The sequence below is a fragment of the Bombyx mandarina genome, chromosome 05 (genome assembly GCF_030267445.1).
Source record: "Bombyx mandarina strain Sakado chromosome 05, ASM3026744v2".
NCBI classification, from domain to species: Eukaryota; Metazoa; Arthropoda; class Insecta; order Lepidoptera; family Bombycidae; genus Bombyx; species Bombyx mandarina.
This window is the reverse complement of record NC_143212.1, coordinates 13,453,565-13,471,350: the sequence shown is the minus strand read 5'-3', so window position 1 is coordinate 13,471,350 and position 17,786 is coordinate 13,453,565. Positions and strand designations below refer to the sequence as shown.

The following is a 17,786-nucleotide window of genomic DNA, read 5'->3' as shown; positions in this document are numbered from 1 at the left end:
GAGGCCGTATCTTATTTGAGGTCCTCGCGCCTAGGGGGCACGCGGGGTATGTAGGACTTGACGATTTGCAGATATTGGGAACAGACTGTGGGTTCAAGGACCTTTTAAAGAGTACTTAACGGCAGGCAGCGGCTTGGCTCTGCTCCTGGCATTACTAACGTCCATGGGCGAAGGTAAGCACTCATCGATAGATGAGCCGTATGATCGTCTGCCTACAAGGGCAATAAAAAAAATTCAAACATTATTAACTATTAGAGAATAATAAATTTAATCCTCATTAAGTTTTACCTATGTAAACACAGAGCTTAGACTTAATTAGTATTCGACTTTATAACATTGTTTTGGAAAAAATTATTACAACTCATTTAAAATACTATTATCATACAGTCACCGGATAAGTCTGCGGCAGTGTCATTGTTGGTTGACGTTCGCCTCTGCTAGAGCGAATAAAGATTTTAAAAGCCAAAACTTGAGCACGAGATTACTGTGCTACCGATTTCGAGATAGACAAATTGTAAGTAGAAACTCTGTTTGTTCAAAATGAAAAAGTGATTACTCGCTTGTTTTTGTTTTGCTATAATTCTCAGCTTATAAATTACTTCACTGGAGTTCGCTTCGTGGCGACATCGTATGAATTTGTAAGCTATAACAGAACCGATGACCGGAATAAGATCAGCGGTTTATATTGATGTTTAAAAAAAATTACCCTTCCCCATTTCCAACATTGACTTTCATAGTGACAGTAAATAAGACTGACTTTTCAATTGAATTCCATTTATTGAATTTCAAGTGTACACCCATAACAACAGAAAACTCCGCCTCGTTCGACTGCTCGAGCCGGAATGTATTGTGGGTATTTTTTCCCTACCTAATCTGGTAACCTAGAGGCTTATGCCAACGTAACCGAGCGAATCCATATGTTCACTGGTCTCTATCCTGAGGACGTTGCTAACACTAGTCCTAGCAGTGCTTCGCAGGATCTACCACTGGATCGGAAACGCAACCCGCTGAGAAGATCCGGCGAGAAACTCAGTGGATCATCTGTCTTTTCTACTTTCTCCAACTATGTTTAAGTCTTTTTACGTAGATGTGGTAATAGCCTTTTTAGTCGCCACGAGTTAATTATATTTCATAGAGAACCTCTACCAGCCAATGGGGTTGTTTGAGACTTTTCGCAAATCGGATCGAATAAAGCAAATAAACGAATAAACAACAAATAGACAAAAGAACCAAAAAAATTGTGCTTAGGTTTTAGTCAGGTCTAAATAACTGGCAGCCAGTCATGCCATCCCCGTGGCATGACTAGCTGCCGTACCGAGACGGCTGACGTTTCAGGGTCTTCGTTGTTCGCCTTCCCTCTTCGCCTCGAAAGTTCCATCGGCCGAGTGTCCTTGGGGTAAGCCGCGTATTTGTATTGCAATGTCGACCGCGGTAACCTCCTTACTTTCCCCAGCTCCTGATGCTTGGTCGAGAGCGCAGGTGAGTCGTTTAGTGGATGGGGCCCTAATTACCATTATTGGGCCCGTGTTCTCACATGCCCAGGAAAATAAATAAAGAAAAAGTTTCAAAGAACCTTAATAATATGTACTTTAAATAAACTTTTATTCCGAAATTACAGACAAAAACAGGTTCTGATTATGTTTCGAACTAATTCTCAAACTCATTTTACGGACGCTTTCTACTCCACTCATGTCTTTTATCTTTTTTTTTATGATTGAAGGATTACTGGTGGCCCGGAGGCCTTTCCAGTTTCACCAAGACAGGTGGGCGAGCAAAGGCTCAGCCAGGAGGGGTGGGATTTGCTAACAGCTGCCCGAGAGCCTCCGAAGGAGACCTAACAACTCAAGAGCAACTGCTTCGCGAATGAATCTACTACCGGATCGGAATCGCGACCCGCTGAGAAGATCCGGCGAGAAACTCAGCGGGCTGTAGGGATTGGAGGGTGTCTATGTGCGTGCGGGCCGAGTGAGCGAACACCACACTCGCGTAAGTCATGACGGGCCTTATGTAAGTTTTGTAAAGTGTCACCTTGTTCCGAAGGGACATTTTACTCCGCTTACAGATCATGGGGTAGAGTCTGCCGAGAATAAACGCGACGCGGTCGCGGACTGATTTCATATGCGGGCGGAATGTCATCGATGCATCCAGGGTAACGCCCAGGTACTTGACCTTCCTGGCCCAGGGTATGAGTTGGCCGAAGAGGGTGATCGGGGGTGTATGACCTTCTGTTTAAGGGGCGAATGTACTTATTGATATTTTCAAGTAATAAGAATTTAACTTCTTGAAAACTAGATTTATTTCTATGCATTATTCTGAATCCATGACGTAAAACGTGAAACACGAACATTAACCGTGGGGTGGTAGCTATCACCACATCCTACACCAAAGGAGCAGACACCGACGACAACCCCGTTGTGGAACAGAGGACTTCCGGAGTCACCACCACACTGTCCGAATCCAGCAACGCCGAGTCTACCAACACACAACATGTTGGCAGTGATGGTGGTCCTGTGACGAGCTCTACACAAATCCTGGTTTACAGTATAGATTTGGACATGACGAAGCTGTTCCGAGTACGCGCCACCAAGCTGAAACAAATTTTTGGATTTGTACAAACCTATAAAACCAACATGAAAGTAACATAATTTTTAAGCTATTGTTTTTCTTCGTTTTGTTTTTATTGCCAACATAAAAAGATTAATATAGAACCCGCACTTATGTGTATTTCTGCATACTCAATAATGCATCCCGATTAGAAGGGTCGAATAGCTGTTATACAATTCAATTGAGCTTACGAACTTATATCTCTGTAGAGGCAGCATTCACAAGTTTTGGCATCTACGGGCTGCGATGATATTTAATACTAGAAGGACTTTTTTTATTGCTTATATGGGTGGACGAGCTCACGGCCCACCTGGTGCTAAGTAGTTACCGGAACCCATAAACATATACAACATAAATGCCACCATCTACCTTGAGATATGAGTTCTTAGGTCTCAATTTTTACACTACAACGGCTGCCCCACCCTTCAAGCCGAAACGCATTAATGTTTTACGACAGAAATAGGCAGGGCGGTAGTATCTATACGTGGGAACTCACAAGTCGTTCTACCACCAGTAATTACGCAAATTATAATTTTGCGGTTTTGATTTTTACTACACGATGTTATTCCTTCACCGTGGAAGTCAATCGTCGTCGTGATTCGTCAACCGTTGCATCGCTAGATACGAATGCACCGGACGTCTTCTCCTTTACGCCACGACGACAAAACATGGTCTGCCCAGTTAAAGCAATATAATAAAGTTAACATCCACAACTAACCGACATGGATCCCCATCCAGTGGCCCATACGACCTGGTTATCAGCAAGATTGTAGTTGGAACCAGCAATCCTGGCCGGTCTCACGGCGTTGTTGACGTAAACGATTTGAGTTGAAACATGTAAGATGGCAACGTCACTCTCGAAGGTCGCAGCCACGTAATTAGGATGCGGAATGTATCTGCTCACTTGATGTACCCTACCGCCACTGTTGCCGAATGCCGAACCAACTCTAATACGCATCACACCACTGAAAAAAAATGTTTACTATGAATTTTTATGTACAATACATACAGTCATGCATAAACGCATAAAAAATTATATACCAGCACAATTATTATTGTCTCTGTTATCCGACGACACAAATCTTATTCCTTTATTTAATTTCGAACCTCTCATTTAAAAATAAATATTAGTGTTTTCTCATTCTATTGCCAAGCTATTTTGAATATTTTTAATGTTTGTGTGTATTATCAAATGAAGCGGATAAAAAACTTACATATTTATTAAACGACTAGCCGTACTTGCCCGCTTCGTTGGGCATTTAAAATAACCATTATTATTTATTGTCATTATTATTAGAGAGTCCAACGCTCATATAAATATTAGCCTATTCATTAAGGACATGTATTTTCTACATGGATGCCAAGTTTCAAGTCAATCGGATGCATGGTTCAGTAGTTATAACGGAACATCCGTAAAAACCACTGTAGATTTATATATTAGTATAGAAGTTATTAGTTTTGTATGGCTGTTTACGATAGGCAAATATGACAACTTCGTACAACAAATTCGTATCACGAAATCAATCAATGTAATAAATAGAACAAAAATTGGTGCAAAAATTACGAGATTGAAATCGATTGATCAATTTAAAATGCAATATTTTTGTTGTTTAATTGTAACAGTGTTTTATGGCTAAGCTGTAAAATAGTTATGCACTTACTATATACAGTGAGCTGCAGTTAAGACAGCTCTGTTATTTAGAATAGAACTACCACATCCTTGAAGCCATTGAATGCCATTACTTGAGACGAGCGTGGCAGCTACTTCGGGATATCGGTCAATGGTAACAACCGAACCGCCAATAATCCGCTGCTGATTCGTTGGTACAGCTGCAATTATTTCAAAAATGTTTTTTTATTTTATATTAGACGTTAACAGCAGAATTTGCAAAGTAATACCTCAACAGTCAATAGTTAACTATACAATTTACCGAGAGCTATTACATAATAGCTTTAAAATGCCTCTTACTATGTTCTCTCGTGATTAATGTTTTCATTAAAATATGAAGACTGTTTAATTTTTTTTCTTCTTTACTACCCAAACCTCGTAACTTTTCTTTTTTTCTCTTTTGCTTGGATATGTGGATGAGCTCACGGCCCCCTGATCTTAAGTGGTTACCGGAGCCCATAGACATCTACAATGAAAATGCGCCACCCACCTTGAGACATAAGTTCTAAGCGTCAGTTCTATAGCACAACGGCGGCCCCATCCTTCAAACCGAAACGCATTACTGCTCGCGGCAGACATAGGCAAGGTAGTGGTCTGGTAAGTACCACGGGTACAGGCTCACAAGATACCCTACCACCAACGAATAATTTTTAGTTTTCGTTGTCACGAAACATATAAACCTTTGGAAGGAAGAAACATGATGTATTACATACCATTTGCCCAACCAATAAGTAAAAACAGGAAAGCAATGGATTGAAGCATTTCTTCTAATAATAATTTTAACGTTTTTTACATCGCTATTTATACGTCTTAATTATTTTAATCAACGCTGTCATATCAGGTATTAAAATTATCAGAAAATGATAGAGCTTGATTCGGTCAAGTTATTATTCGTTTCATATTTAAATGACTATCAAAATATTTAGATTGCAAACATATTCCTCCCAATCGGATATTGAATTCGTTTTTTTTAATTCTACATGCATGATGATTTATCAATGAACCTCGGTAACTACTTGGGACCATGTTGACCTTGATCTCATTAACGTAATGAGATAATGAGAGAATATCACGTAATGATAAACAGGTATGGCAATCACAAAAGTATAAATAAAAATATACTAAGTTATATTTAACTTTCTTAACGATCTATTTCGTTTTTAAATCAATTGGAAGTCATCCATATCGTGGTATTTCATTATTTTTAACACACTGATCTTGGAGTATGATTTCGCAATGAATTAAATCAAAACTCTAACATAAAGTTATTTATAATCTATTTTTTCGGTAAATGGAAAGAAAATATTAATCAAGTACGACGAAATGTCTTTGCGAGGAAAGACATGAGTGGAGTAGAAAGCGTCCGTAAAATGAGAGTACCAGCGAATAACTGTTTGGGTCTGAAATTCCGTCGCAGGGAAGTAGCAGACCTTCGCTTCTGTCCTTACCTTATGTGTTACCACTAACGGGAGGCGACTTGTGTAGTTTTCTTTCCCTACCTATGCTGATAGCCTTGAGAGGCTATATCAGCTTCTCCTTGACGTGTAGGTGAGCTCACGGGGCTCAAACTGGAGTGTTGCTAACACTGGCCCTAGCAAGAGCAGTGCTTCGCTAAATATACCACCGGATCGGAAACGTGACCCACTGAGAAGATCCGGCGAGAAACTCAGTGGGCTGTGTCTATGGATTAATTCGCTCATCGAGCCCTTCGTCGCAAGCGACGGATTCGACGAGGACGGTGACCGGTGCTTGTGGTACCTAAAAGCACCGTTAATGGATCGGGAGGATCCGTAATGACGTCTTTTGGGCGACATCGACTATTTACCATTCGGTCTACAGGATCGGGTATGTAATTCCCAGCGGCCACGACAAGAGGGTTCTCATGTCGTGCCGCCTTCTCAAAGCGGCACAATGATGCCGACTGTAGATACTACTTGTGTAGTGCCTTAGTTTCATTGCTTAGATGGATCTTGTCGTGTGAAAATACACGCACGCGATGACGATCGACGCGTTTTCCGTCAAAAATATACAGCGCATGTAACACTTCCATTTTAGAGAGTATAACTAAGGAGATTGAGCTGTTAAATTTTATAACCGAAAATTGAATTTTGATTTGCTGGGAAAAGGGAAAACTATGTTTTATTTTGTTGCTTAGATGGGTGAACGAGCTTACAGTCCATCTGGTGTTAAATGGTTACCGGAGCCCATAGACATCTACAACGTAAATGCCACCACCCACCTTGACATATGAGTTATGACAGAACTAAATAGGATTGTAGCTAGACTTACCCGTGTGGGCTTGCAATACGCCCTACATAAGTAATTTCCAGTTGACGATCGTAGTACGCTCTTGATAATACTCAAAGTACACTGCTGTCTATTCTCCGGTAAATCCCTTAGCCGCTGTTTACGACATCCGTGAAAAGAAATGGGCTGTTGCAATTTTATGTAATAGCCAAATATGTAGCTGTAGTTACTAAGTAAATAAAAATCTTTGGCCTAATAGAGAAGAAAGAAGCTGAGCCATTTTGACTTTACCTATTTATAGTATGTATGTCTGAAGCGGATCCTCGAATATTTTGGTCACATTGCGAGGAAAGACGACGATAACCTGGAAAAACTTATGATCACAGGGAAAGTTGAAGGCAACAGATCTAGAGGCTGCAGCCCGACTCGTTGGTCCGATCAGATCCGCACCGCTTTGGACAGTACAGTGTACAGCGCGCTGCATGACGCCGTGGACAGGGGAAAGTGGAAAAACATCTTAAGATTGAAGCTCATGGGTGATGGTGGTCACGACCCTCAGACATGAGGAACACGATTCGAGGAGGAGGATTTATAGTATACAATAATAAAGATTCTAGTAAATGAATGATGTTTTACTTTCGACCTCAATTCTTAAGCTAGTTGATGTTGTGACGGGCTGCGATGACCACTTTAACCAGGACCATCAGGTGAGTCGTGAGTCAGTGTTTACTAACTATAAATATTTATAGTTTCAGGAAATTCATTTCGTTAATCAACTTTTCTTTTTCCTATCTATGCTGATAGCCATAGCTGAGAAACTCAGCGAGCTGTGTCTATGGGTTAATTTACTGAACTATGACCGGTGCTTGAGGGACCTCCTCCTCCTGAAAAGCGCTGTTAATGGATCGGCAAGATCCGTAATGACGTTTTTAGGGCGACGTCGACTGCTTACCATTCGGTTCACAGGATCGGGTACGTAATTTCCGGCGGCCACGTAGTCATGTGCATTCTTGAAACTTACTTGAATACCATAAGGACTTCGCAAACCGGCATACAGAAATAAAAAACCATTTTGATTGCCTATAACAGGAATCTGATTCAAACAAGATTTATAGGTGCTTAAAAATGTAATTAGTTAAACTGTTCCTTTAATCTAAGCATTGTTTTGAATCCATGAACTGAAGCGAGAGACGCGAACATTTACTCCAGGGTAGAATGCACTTCCACAAGAGAATCCCCACGAGCACACCCCGACGACGACACCGTTGTGGTATAGAGGACCACCGGAATCACCTCCACATTGATCGCGGCCGCCGACGTCAAGCCAGCCGGAGCACAACATATTGGCGGTGATCGGTCTATCTATTCTCGAGTATCGCTCTCTACAGATGGCCTGATTTATCGTCCAAACTTGAACATGTCGAAGCTGTTCAGCGAAACCACTTCCAGTCTGGAAAATAATAACGCATAAAGAAATCAGCCAGGTCAGAGGATCTATCTATCCATCTCCTTCGATATTATATGTAGATTAGAAATAACAGCAATAATCTTTACGCAATCTCCTCCATGCAACCCTGTAAGGAGAGGAACTAACTAACGAAATGACACACGCAAAAAATATTTGACTTAAACAAAATATAATACACTTACAAACTTAATCAAATTTGCCATATACACACCCCAATAAAATGCATATGTACATACATATGCACACATATATTATACAAATATATAATTGTTATACAGGAAATAACTTTAAGGATGTATGTAAGCTTTTTTTTGAGTAAATAATACGTCATGTAAATTAGCACGACTAAAGCTGTTTTTAAAATGTAAAGTTGATAATAATCTACCGAATAAATTATCAGATGATATTGCTGTTGATTGCTACATATAATTCCTGCGTTATCATATTTAAAGAAATATCCCCATTTCTCATTATTTTCGGTTAGATTAAATGGTTAGAGACTCTGGGCCTAGAAGGTTAAACCTATCCTTTGATTGGAAACGCATAACTTTCTGCCGGCAGAAATATTGCCGTAATGGCATGTCATGATTCCGTACGGGTATATACGGCACTACATATTTCTTCCACGAAGCCGTCTTGTATACTCGTAAGTTCAGAATTAGACTTCATGTCTCAAGTTAAGTGGCAGGCAGCATTGACATTATGACGACTACGGGCTGCGGTAGCTGTCTGAAACGCCCGGTAGGCTGTGACCTCGCTTACCGGTCTATAGTATAATAAAATTTAATAGTTTAAAAAAACCAACAAAATACGCTTTTATAGAAAATCGAACTAAGAAATAGAAAATAAATTTTAATAAATTTGAATTAAAAATAGTGTAAGAAAAAAAGATTTTATTGTAAAAAAAGAGTGGGCTGCATGGTATCAGTAGTTATAAATATTTTATGAACAGATATGAGTAGAAAGGCTATTTTGATAATATCCTGAAAAACACCCCACGCTTTTTTACAATAAAATCATTTTTTTTACACTATTTTTAATTCAAATTTATTAAAATTTATTTTCTATTTTTTAGTTCGATTTTCTATAAAAGCGTATTTTGTTAGTTTTTTAAACTATTATTTATTTTTCATTTTTCAGTTGAATTTCTTTTTTTTAATTTTTTTTTAATACTGAATTGTCGTCGGTCCTTAATAAGTATACCAAATTTCGAGTTGATCCGACGGGGGTCAAAATCATGTTCAAAGATTCCGTTACAAACATATATACGTCTGAAGCTAATAAAAGCGTATTAAAAAGTAGGCACGATAATGGTAACTACCGCTACAGTACGCTCCGTCACGGGTAGTTATGCAAATTTATAATATTTGCAAGTTTCATGTTGCGCTGTTATTCTTTGATCATCAAAGTCGCTCGTAAGCACGTTTGGTAGATTTTCACTTAGAGAATATTGTATCTGTCCGTGTGATTTCGAACCCGGCACATTCGCGTCGCTTGGACACTTCTTACTTCTTTCCTACATTAACCTCTAATACCTGACAATTTTCTATATTAAAAGCATGTAATAGGAAATTCTAATAATAATCCTAACTACTATATCCATCCAACTTCAATCTTATGTCTCAAAGTGAGTAGCAGCATTCAGCATTAATACTGAAGTAGCTATAATTTATTTATTTATTATAAGCTCCGGTAACATCTTCATATCGGGAAGGTTCTACTGGTGGTAGGACCTCTTGGGAGTCCGCACGGGTAGGTACCACCACCCCGCCTATTTCCGCCGTGAAGCAGTAATGCGTTTCGGTTTGAAGGGTGGGGTAGCCGTTGTAACTATACTGAGATCTTAGAACTTATATCTCAAGGTGGGTGGCGCATTTACATTGTAGATGTCTATGGGCTCCAGTAACCACTTAACATCAGGTGGGCTGTGAGCTCGTCCATCCATCTAGGCAATAAAAAAAAAGGCTGTAAGGTCATCTGCCTTTTTTCCCCCCTACCTAATCGTTGGTAGCCTAAGCAGCTATTCCAACTTCACGCGAACCGGTAGGCAAGCTCACGGGCTCAACCTGAAAGAATTGCTAACACTAGCCCTAGCAAGAGCAATGATTCGCTGAATCAACTACCGGATCGGAACCGCAACCAACTGAGAAAATCCGGATCTGCCTACCAACGCCAATAACAAACTGAACCGATATTCAGTGAAAATAATCTGTCATTTCGTGATTTTACTTTAAGGAATTAATCTAAAAATATTTTTTTTGGTTCTGAGTTTCAATAGCCCCCGCACCACTTACCACTTACCACGTTACTATAAATAATAAAAAACCGGAAACAAATCAGGCACGTTCATCCGACCCCAAATTAGGATTCCTTTTGTTATCGGTACCAGAGACTGACATACTTATAGAGGTTTCAATATACTTAGTCTGGCCATAAATACTGTTACAATTAAAAGTAAACAAAATATTACATTTGAATTTGGAATCTGTCATTTTTATATGATTGCTCATTGAGTTTTCTCATTTTGGCCTCGTTTGAAGAAGGACATGTCATAGCGTTCGGAAAACACCGTGGAGGGGAGCCGGATGGTACGTAACCAAAAAAGACCTCTGGAAACTGATACTTCAATTATTATTCAAAATATGCATTCGTGATATCTCACCCTTGTAGATCCCCATCCAGCTGCCCAAACAACTTGGTTATCGGCAAGGTTGTAATTGGAACCCGCAATACGAGCTGGCTGCACGGTATTACGCACGAAGTTTATCCGTAAAACTGTACGCATGATTGCAATATCAGCGTCCTTTGTACGATGATTATAATTAGGGTGGATGATGTGCCTGTTGACCTCATGGACAACACCGCCACTATTTCCAAAAGAAGATCCTACGCGAACTCTCCAAACACCGACACGATCTCCTCTAAAAATTTAAATGAAAATTTATACCTAGTCAGGTCATAAATTCTGTCACATGTTTAATATAAAATAATTGAAACAAGTTTATTCATTATGTAACCATTCATATACCAAAATGAACTTAACAAAACATAGATTCTTATGACACTAAAGTTTATTCAAAATGACCTCCGTGATTTTGAATACAGGCCTTCAATCTGCGCGGCCAGTCGTCTATCGCAGCACGAACGAGGTCCATGTCAATATCGGCGGCTGCCTTAATCAAGGATGTCTTGAGTGACTCCAAACTGGGATGAGGCTTTGAGCACGCCTTTTCCTCCAAGTGTTGCCATATCTTGTAATCTAACGGATTCAAATCTGGACTGGAGGAGGGCCAGTCTTCGTGCCGGATGAAGTCGATTTCACGCGCCGCCAGTCAGTCTTGTGTGCTCTTCGCTCTATGAGCTGGCGCCGAATCTTGTTGGAATACCCAGTGCCTGTTATTGAACATGGTATGAGAAACAGGTTCCACAAGGTTCGTCAGGACTGTATTTTAATACACAACTGCATTCGTTTTTACACCTTTCTCACAAAAATGTACCTCTGTTAAGCCCCAATAAGAAACTCCCAACCATACCATGAGCGAGGATGGAAAATGACCTCGTTGGACACGCGGAATACGGTTGCTCGCTTCTTCACTAATGTGTGCGTACACCTTATCATTTTGTTTGTTGTAGCTCTCTTCTACGGTAAAAATTTTTTCATCCGAAAAAAGGATTTCCCGATATTTTTTTCCCGCGTACCGCTTCAACAAAGCGCGGCATCTCTTCAGTCTCAGGTCCATTAGACGAGCATTCAAACGATGTCCTGTTTTTCTTCGATATTCCCGAAGCCCTAAGTCTTCATTTAACACCCTTTTCACCGTGGTTCTGCTTAACCCCATCTGAAGGGCCAACAGTTTCTGTTTACGTTTGGGATTTCTTTGAATACGCGCCTTCACAGCTTTTATCACTGCTGGAGTCCTAACAGACCGAGGGCGACCACTTCTTGACCTGTCATCTACACTAGAGTCTTCATTGTATCGTTTGATGGTACGATAACTGAATCTTTTGGCTATATTCAAATTTTTCAGTATGTTAAAAATTTGAATTGGCGCGTAACCGCAACGATGCAACGAAATAACTGCAACACGGTCTTCTTTAAGCGTCCACTCCATATTTAAAAATGAGTAAAATTCTAAAAGTATACATTTTTATTTTCATGAACAATTCGAAATTCGAATTCAATAAACTTTTTTGTGGCCAGCATTCTAAAAGAAAAGTTTTTACTGTGTGACAATACTTATGACCTGACTAGTTATTATTATTATTTATGATGATTATGATGACAGATCATGGTTTACTTAGCGCAGCTACTGGACTACATAGGTCACACATTACAGTAGTATTAACTTGAAAAATTAAATTAACGCCATGCCAAGCTCTGTCGTACTATTGCAATAGAGGTAATATGATTGGATGTTGTCCCTTTCTTGTAAGATAAATTGCGAGTAACCGAAATTTACAGCGCCTTGGCTGTAGGCAGCGGCTTGGCTCTGCCCCTGGCATTGCTGAAGTCCATGGGCGACGGTAACCACTCACCATCAGGTGGGCCATATGCTCATCTCACAAGAGCAGTAAAAAAAATATAGATTTAAAAATACAAAATCGCCGTAGCCTAAAAGATAAGATGCCCGATCCATTCGTATCGAGCGATGCAAATATACCGGTGTTCAAATCCCGCAAGCGGGTACCAACTTTTCTAATGAAATAGGTACACGACAAATTTTCATGAATGACGTCCACGGTGACAGAATACCATCCTGCCCGTTTTCTGCCGTGAAGCAGTAATGCGTTTCTATTTGAAAGCTGGAGCAGCCGTTATACTATATCACTGAGACTTCAAACTTATGACTTAATGTGGGTGGCGGAATTTACATTTTTGATGTCTATGGAGTCCAATAACCACATAACATAAGGCAAGCCTTGAGCATGTCTACATAAAATTAAAAAAGCCTTCGTCAAGCCTTCTTCACCATTCAACGAGGCTTTTTTCTTATCGTGAAGATATAAAGCATTGTCTCAAGCCTTCGACAGAACTGAAAGTAAGCTGGTTGACTGATTGCTTGGTGGGCTCGTACAACCATCACATCTTTTTCTGCCGCATAGCCTTCGTATGTTCTACAGTAAAAATTAGGACAACCGTGTACAAAACTACTATTGTGGCCCCGAAAATTAACGTCAGTATAGACCACAGAACCGCAATGAATTAGATAATTTGTATTAAATTTTGATGCTTACATAATACAATGTGCGGCTGTAAGGACGGCTCTGTTATTGAGAATGGAACAGCCACATCCTTGCCACCACTGGTTCATATTGCTAGAAAAAAGTGCTGCTGCCATTGTGGGGTACCGGTCGATAGTTGTCGCTGTCCCACCGACAATCCTTGAGGACTGGTCTGGTATGGCTGAAAAATAAAATATAAATAAACACAGTTGAATCACTAATGATTTTTTTTTAAAACCATTTAATTCCGGCCACGGTTTATCGTGGTTAAAGCTAATTGTATGAAAAACCCCCAATATTTTATTTGCATCATGTGCTTAGACGAGATCAGGGCACAGTTGGTATGGTGTGTTCTCAAAATAATAGGTTGGGGAAAAGTCTTTTCGCATTATAGTACATAGGCGGCACTGAAAATTTCGGGAATTAACGAAGTGACACAACATTACTATTTAAAAATGTATTTATTTATTGCTTTTCGAAGTATTCTCCGCGAAATTTGACACATTTTTCCATATGATGGAACCAATCATTGAAGCAACCATTCCATTCGGAAGTTGGGGTCTCCAAAATGGCCGTTTTGTAGGCGTCCACAGCTTCTTCAGGTGATGAAAATCTCTGTCCACGCAATTTATTCTTTATTTTAGTATAGTAGAAAGTATAGAAATCATTAGGGCTTAGGTCGGGGCTGTACGGCGGATGGTCTAATAATTCTAGGTTTTCTTGCTCTAAAAACTCTTTTGTTCTGTGCGCGGTGTAAGAACTCGCATTGTCGTGATGGAGGATGATGCGGCGGTTGCAGTTCTCTTTACGGAGTTCAGAAACGACCTGTGGCAAACAAATGCTAGCATACCATTCTGCATTAACCGTTCTTTGTCCCTCAAGAGGAATAGTCGTAACATGGCCGGTTTTGGAGACAAACGTGGCCACAATTTTTTTTGCAACACTCCGTGAACGAACAATTTTTGTTGGCTTTAACTCATTTTCGAACACCCAAACTCGTGACTGGTTTTTTGTTTCGGGTTCGTACGCGTATATCCAGGATTCGTCACCTGATACAATGTTGTATACAGCATTTGAGGATCCTGCGTGGAATCTTTCGAGAGTTCTGACGCACCAAGTAACGCGAGCCGCTTTTTGCTCTTCACAGAGCGAATGCGGTATCCATCGGGAAAACAACTTTTTTACACCTAATTGTTCATGCAAGATTATTTGTATTTGACTCATGCCAATGTCTAAAGTTGCCTGAATTTCACGGTATGTCACATGTCGATCTTCCTCAATCAGCTTACGCACAGCATCAACGTTTTCTTGGGTGACTGCAGTTTTTGGACGACCTTGACGGGGATCATCACTGAGCTTGACACGTCCACGTTGAAACTCAGCAAACCAGCGATAAATTGTGGTTTTGGATGGGGCTTCATCGCCAAATGCAGAAATCATCCGGTCAACACACTGTTTTTGTGTAAAACCACTTCGAAAGTCATAATAAATCATCGCTCTTGAATTTTCTCGAGTCAATTCCATTTTCTCAACAACTAAACAAGTTTGACAAAACCTCGTGACAAGACCGAGAATCTTTTTTAAATAAATAAATGGTATTCGATTTTTAAAACCAAGGAGTTTTCAATTAAAAAGATTTTAGTATGACAGGAACAGTGGAAATATTCCATTCCCGATTCTTTTAGTGCAGCCCTCGTACTATGTATGAACTAGTAATAAAATCTCTTTGGCTATACTATTTGTATCTGGCTGGTTTTAGTATCATTAAAAGTTTAAGTTTTAAAGAAGATAATTCCAAATTCATAATAATATTAGGAAAATGTGGTAGTTTTTCAATTACAGCACTAGAGCGCATTATGCGGCATAATGCTCAACGTTGAATGTTCCAACTACAGCAACGCTTCGCACAATCGAGCACTCTCAAAAGTACTGCTCTCGCGTTATACTCGCAATCGATACCGACTCAGTGACAGAAAATTGACAAGTGTTTTTTCTTTAAGTTGGCATTGATCGAAATTTTGTTTATATTATCGTTAGTAATATTATTTAATGTTGAAAAAAATTGTAAGGCTTTCGTTTCGTCGTAGTTTCTTAGAAATAATCAATGTTTATTAAAACTGTGCTAACTTAGCGCACTCTGCTGATGCATTTGAAAACTAATTCACGTTCCAATTAAGCTTCAGCATAATTCGGCATTGTGCGTCACTGAGTCGCATTATGCTCTGTAATTGGAAAACTACCTGTGTGATTTTTATTTATTTTTCGTACTGTCAAGATGAGGGAATCTAATGAAGAAATTCGAAACATTTTAAAATGTTACTACAAATAAAGGTAAAAATGCAACGCAAGCCGCGAAATAAATGTTTATGGACCTAGTGCAGTGTCTATGAGAGTAGCGCTTTGGTTTATGCGTTTGCAATCTGGAAATTTTGATGTCAAAGATGCACGTCGCTCTGGTCGCCCTATCTATATGTTATTATATAAAATTGAATTGCTGTTCGTTAGTCTTGCTAAAACTCGAGAACGGCTGGACCGATTTGGCTAATTTTGGTCTTGAATTATTTGTGGAAGTCCCGAGAAGGTTTAAAAGGTAGATAAATATGAAAATGCTCGGAATGAAATAAAAATAACAATTTTGTTTTTCCTTTGATGTGTCCCTCGTCGGACGGATTCCTTTTGTTTGTTTTAAGTTTATTTTATACAAAAAATTAGGTTTTTTATTTATCGATTGAGGCACTACGAAGTCTGCCATAAGCTTGTTACGAATAAAATAGATGCCATTTTTGAAAAAGTGAAGCAAGATCGACATATTAGTAGTTACGACGTAGCTGAAGAACTGAGAATTGACCAGTTTTGGCGCATTTGAAAAAACTTGGTACACAAAAAAGCTCGATATTTGGGTACCTCACGAGCTCACAAACTAGAAAATACGCTTTTACAGAAAACCAAACTAAAATAATGGAAATTAATTTATTGTAAAAAAAAGTGTGTCAAAAAAGGGGGTTAAAATCATGTTCAAAGTTTTCTATTACATACTAACATACATATGAAGCTAAGAAAAGCGTATTAAAAAGAAAATCGAGCACTTTTACATTGTATATATCAGATATCTCCATAAATGTAAGGTAACCAAAAAATTTGATCGGACAAAGTCTGAAACTACTGGGAATCACTACAACAAATAAAAAAACTCACGTACCAGCCACAGCTCCAACTAAAAGCAATAAGACGAGCGTCGGCGTCATTTTTTAACAATCACACTTGACTGTGTTCTGTTACACTGCGCTCTGTCTCTATTTATACTAATTAATTTTTTAATTAAAAGTAACTTAGCCTCTTATCATATCGATTTCCGATAGGGGTATTTAATCAATAAAATCTATTTATTTGCGTCTATGCATCACAAAGTACCGTTCTCAATTAAAAAAAAACTGCTAATCAGAAATCTTTTTATCATAAACTAAGAACTTATTACTTAACGTATGAAACATTGATCAAGCATAACATCCTGTAATAAAAATCAAATTTACATTTTTTTATGTTTGCGTAATCAATATTAGTAGGGCGTAGGTACTTGTAGGTTCGCACGTTACATTCGCACGGAAACCTTGCCTAATTCTGCCGCGAAGTAGTCATACATTCTGGTATGAAAGGTGGAGCAGCTGTCAAACAATACAACTAAGACCTTGACTTCATTTAACATGGTAAGTTGCGGCATTTGTGCTGTGAGGTCTACGAGCTCCGTAATCACTTAAAACAGGGGCCGTGAGCAGAATCATTAAAAATGTACATGTCGAAATTGACGTTATTAACTACCGATTCAATGAATCAGTTCTGCTGATGAAAATCAAAATAATTTGGTCTTCTCCCCATAGACGGACGGTCCAAACATATTTTATTTAAATCCGTATACAAACGTACATCATGTTTTGTGATTTTTGGAACGAAGTTCCTGACGGAACGATGCGGAAGGGTACCCTAACCGGGAAAAAACGTCCGTAACGTAAGATTTCTATTAGTAATGTACACAGTGTACGACTTAACTTTGTAATAACGTACAAAAAATAACATATTTTTTTATCATTCATTGACCACGATCTCGCAATACACTAACTCTTATGCAAACAACCGTGAATGAAGTGTACCACAATAAGTTCGCACGTTTATACCTCGAATAGAACTTAAAATGAATATTTTTATAATAAGGAACTTCGTTTCTATCCGCTGTCCCACGACACCACACATCTTTTTTTTTCTAATAATGTAACATACAAAACCGAAAGCACAAAGTTAAACCCGAATTGATTAAAGGACTATAAAAGTCGGAGATAAAGTAAATATATCTAGTGGTACAACACAAGGTAATCTACTCGACAGTCGGGACTGGCTATAAATATTCTGGGTTTCACTTAAATTACGAGCATGTAACTCTTCACAGTATCTTCTTGTTAACTGATTCTGTAGTTCTTAAAATTTTGAAAAATGGGCGATATTGTATATTTTTTACTGGCTTAAGAAATTATTTTAAATTAAAGTGTCACATTTAAAATTTATAAATAGCATATTGAATTTAAT

The 17,786-nt window shown here is 39.0% G+C and overlaps 3 protein-coding genes across 6 annotated transcripts in view; 1 reads left to right on the top strand and 2 right to left on the bottom strand.

Moving 5' to 3' along the window:
• The window catches only part of kcc (solute carrier family 12 member kcc), a 468,256-nt gene that overhangs the window by 252,938 nt on the left and 197,532 nt on the right, over nt 1–17,786 (top strand). The gene's annotated exons all lie outside the window — the stretch shown is intronic.
• LOC114242799 (trypsin, alkaline C) lies at nt 1,843–5,131 on the bottom strand. Its single transcript, XM_028174065.2, has 4 exons — nt 4,987–5,131; nt 4,266–4,434; nt 3,323–3,569; nt 1,843–2,588 (listed from the first exon to the last, which is right to left on the bottom strand). Exons 1-4 carry the CDS (start codon nt 5,033–5,035, stop codon nt 2,301–2,303), a joined length of 753 nt encoding a protein of 250 aa, XP_028029866.2. The 5' UTR covers nt 5,036–5,131; the 3' UTR covers nt 1,843–2,300.
• Nucleotides 7,629–16,564, bottom strand: LOC114242830 (trypsin, alkaline A). Its single transcript, XM_089727881.1, has 4 exons — nt 16,411–16,564; nt 13,224–13,392; nt 10,651–10,909; nt 7,629–7,970 (listed from the first exon to the last, which is right to left on the bottom strand). Exons 1-4 carry the CDS (start codon nt 16,454–16,456, stop codon nt 7,674–7,676), a joined length of 771 nt encoding a protein of 256 aa, XP_089584007.1. The 5' UTR covers nt 16,457–16,564; the 3' UTR covers nt 7,629–7,673.

Bases quoted from the DNA above. Each gene is read 5' to 3' on its own strand.
- LOC114242799 (XM_028174065.2), bottom strand. From the start codon at position 5,035: ATGCTTCAATCCATTGCTTTCCTGTTTTTACTTATTGGTTGGGCAAAT. The intron at 3,570-4,265 runs GTAAGTGCATAA...ATTTTTTTTCAG, and splicing joins ACTGCAGCTCACTGTATATA to TGGTGTGATGCGTATTAGAG. The intron at 2,589-3,322 runs GTTAGTTGTGGA...AATTTGTTTCAG, and splicing joins CTGGATGGGGATCCATGTCG to CTTGGTGGCGCGTACTCGGA.
- LOC114242830 (XM_089727881.1), bottom strand. From the start codon at position 16,456: ATGACGCCGACGCTCGTCTTATTGCTTTTAGTTGGAGCTGTGGCTG. The intron at 13,393-16,410 runs GTACGTGAGTTT...TTTATTTTTCAG, and splicing joins TTTAGTTGGAGCTGTGGCTG to CCATACCAGACCAGTCCTCA. The intron at 10,910-13,223 runs GTAAGCATCAAA...TTAAATTTTTAG, and splicing joins ACAGCCGCACATTGTATTAT to AGGAGATCGTGTCGGTGTTT.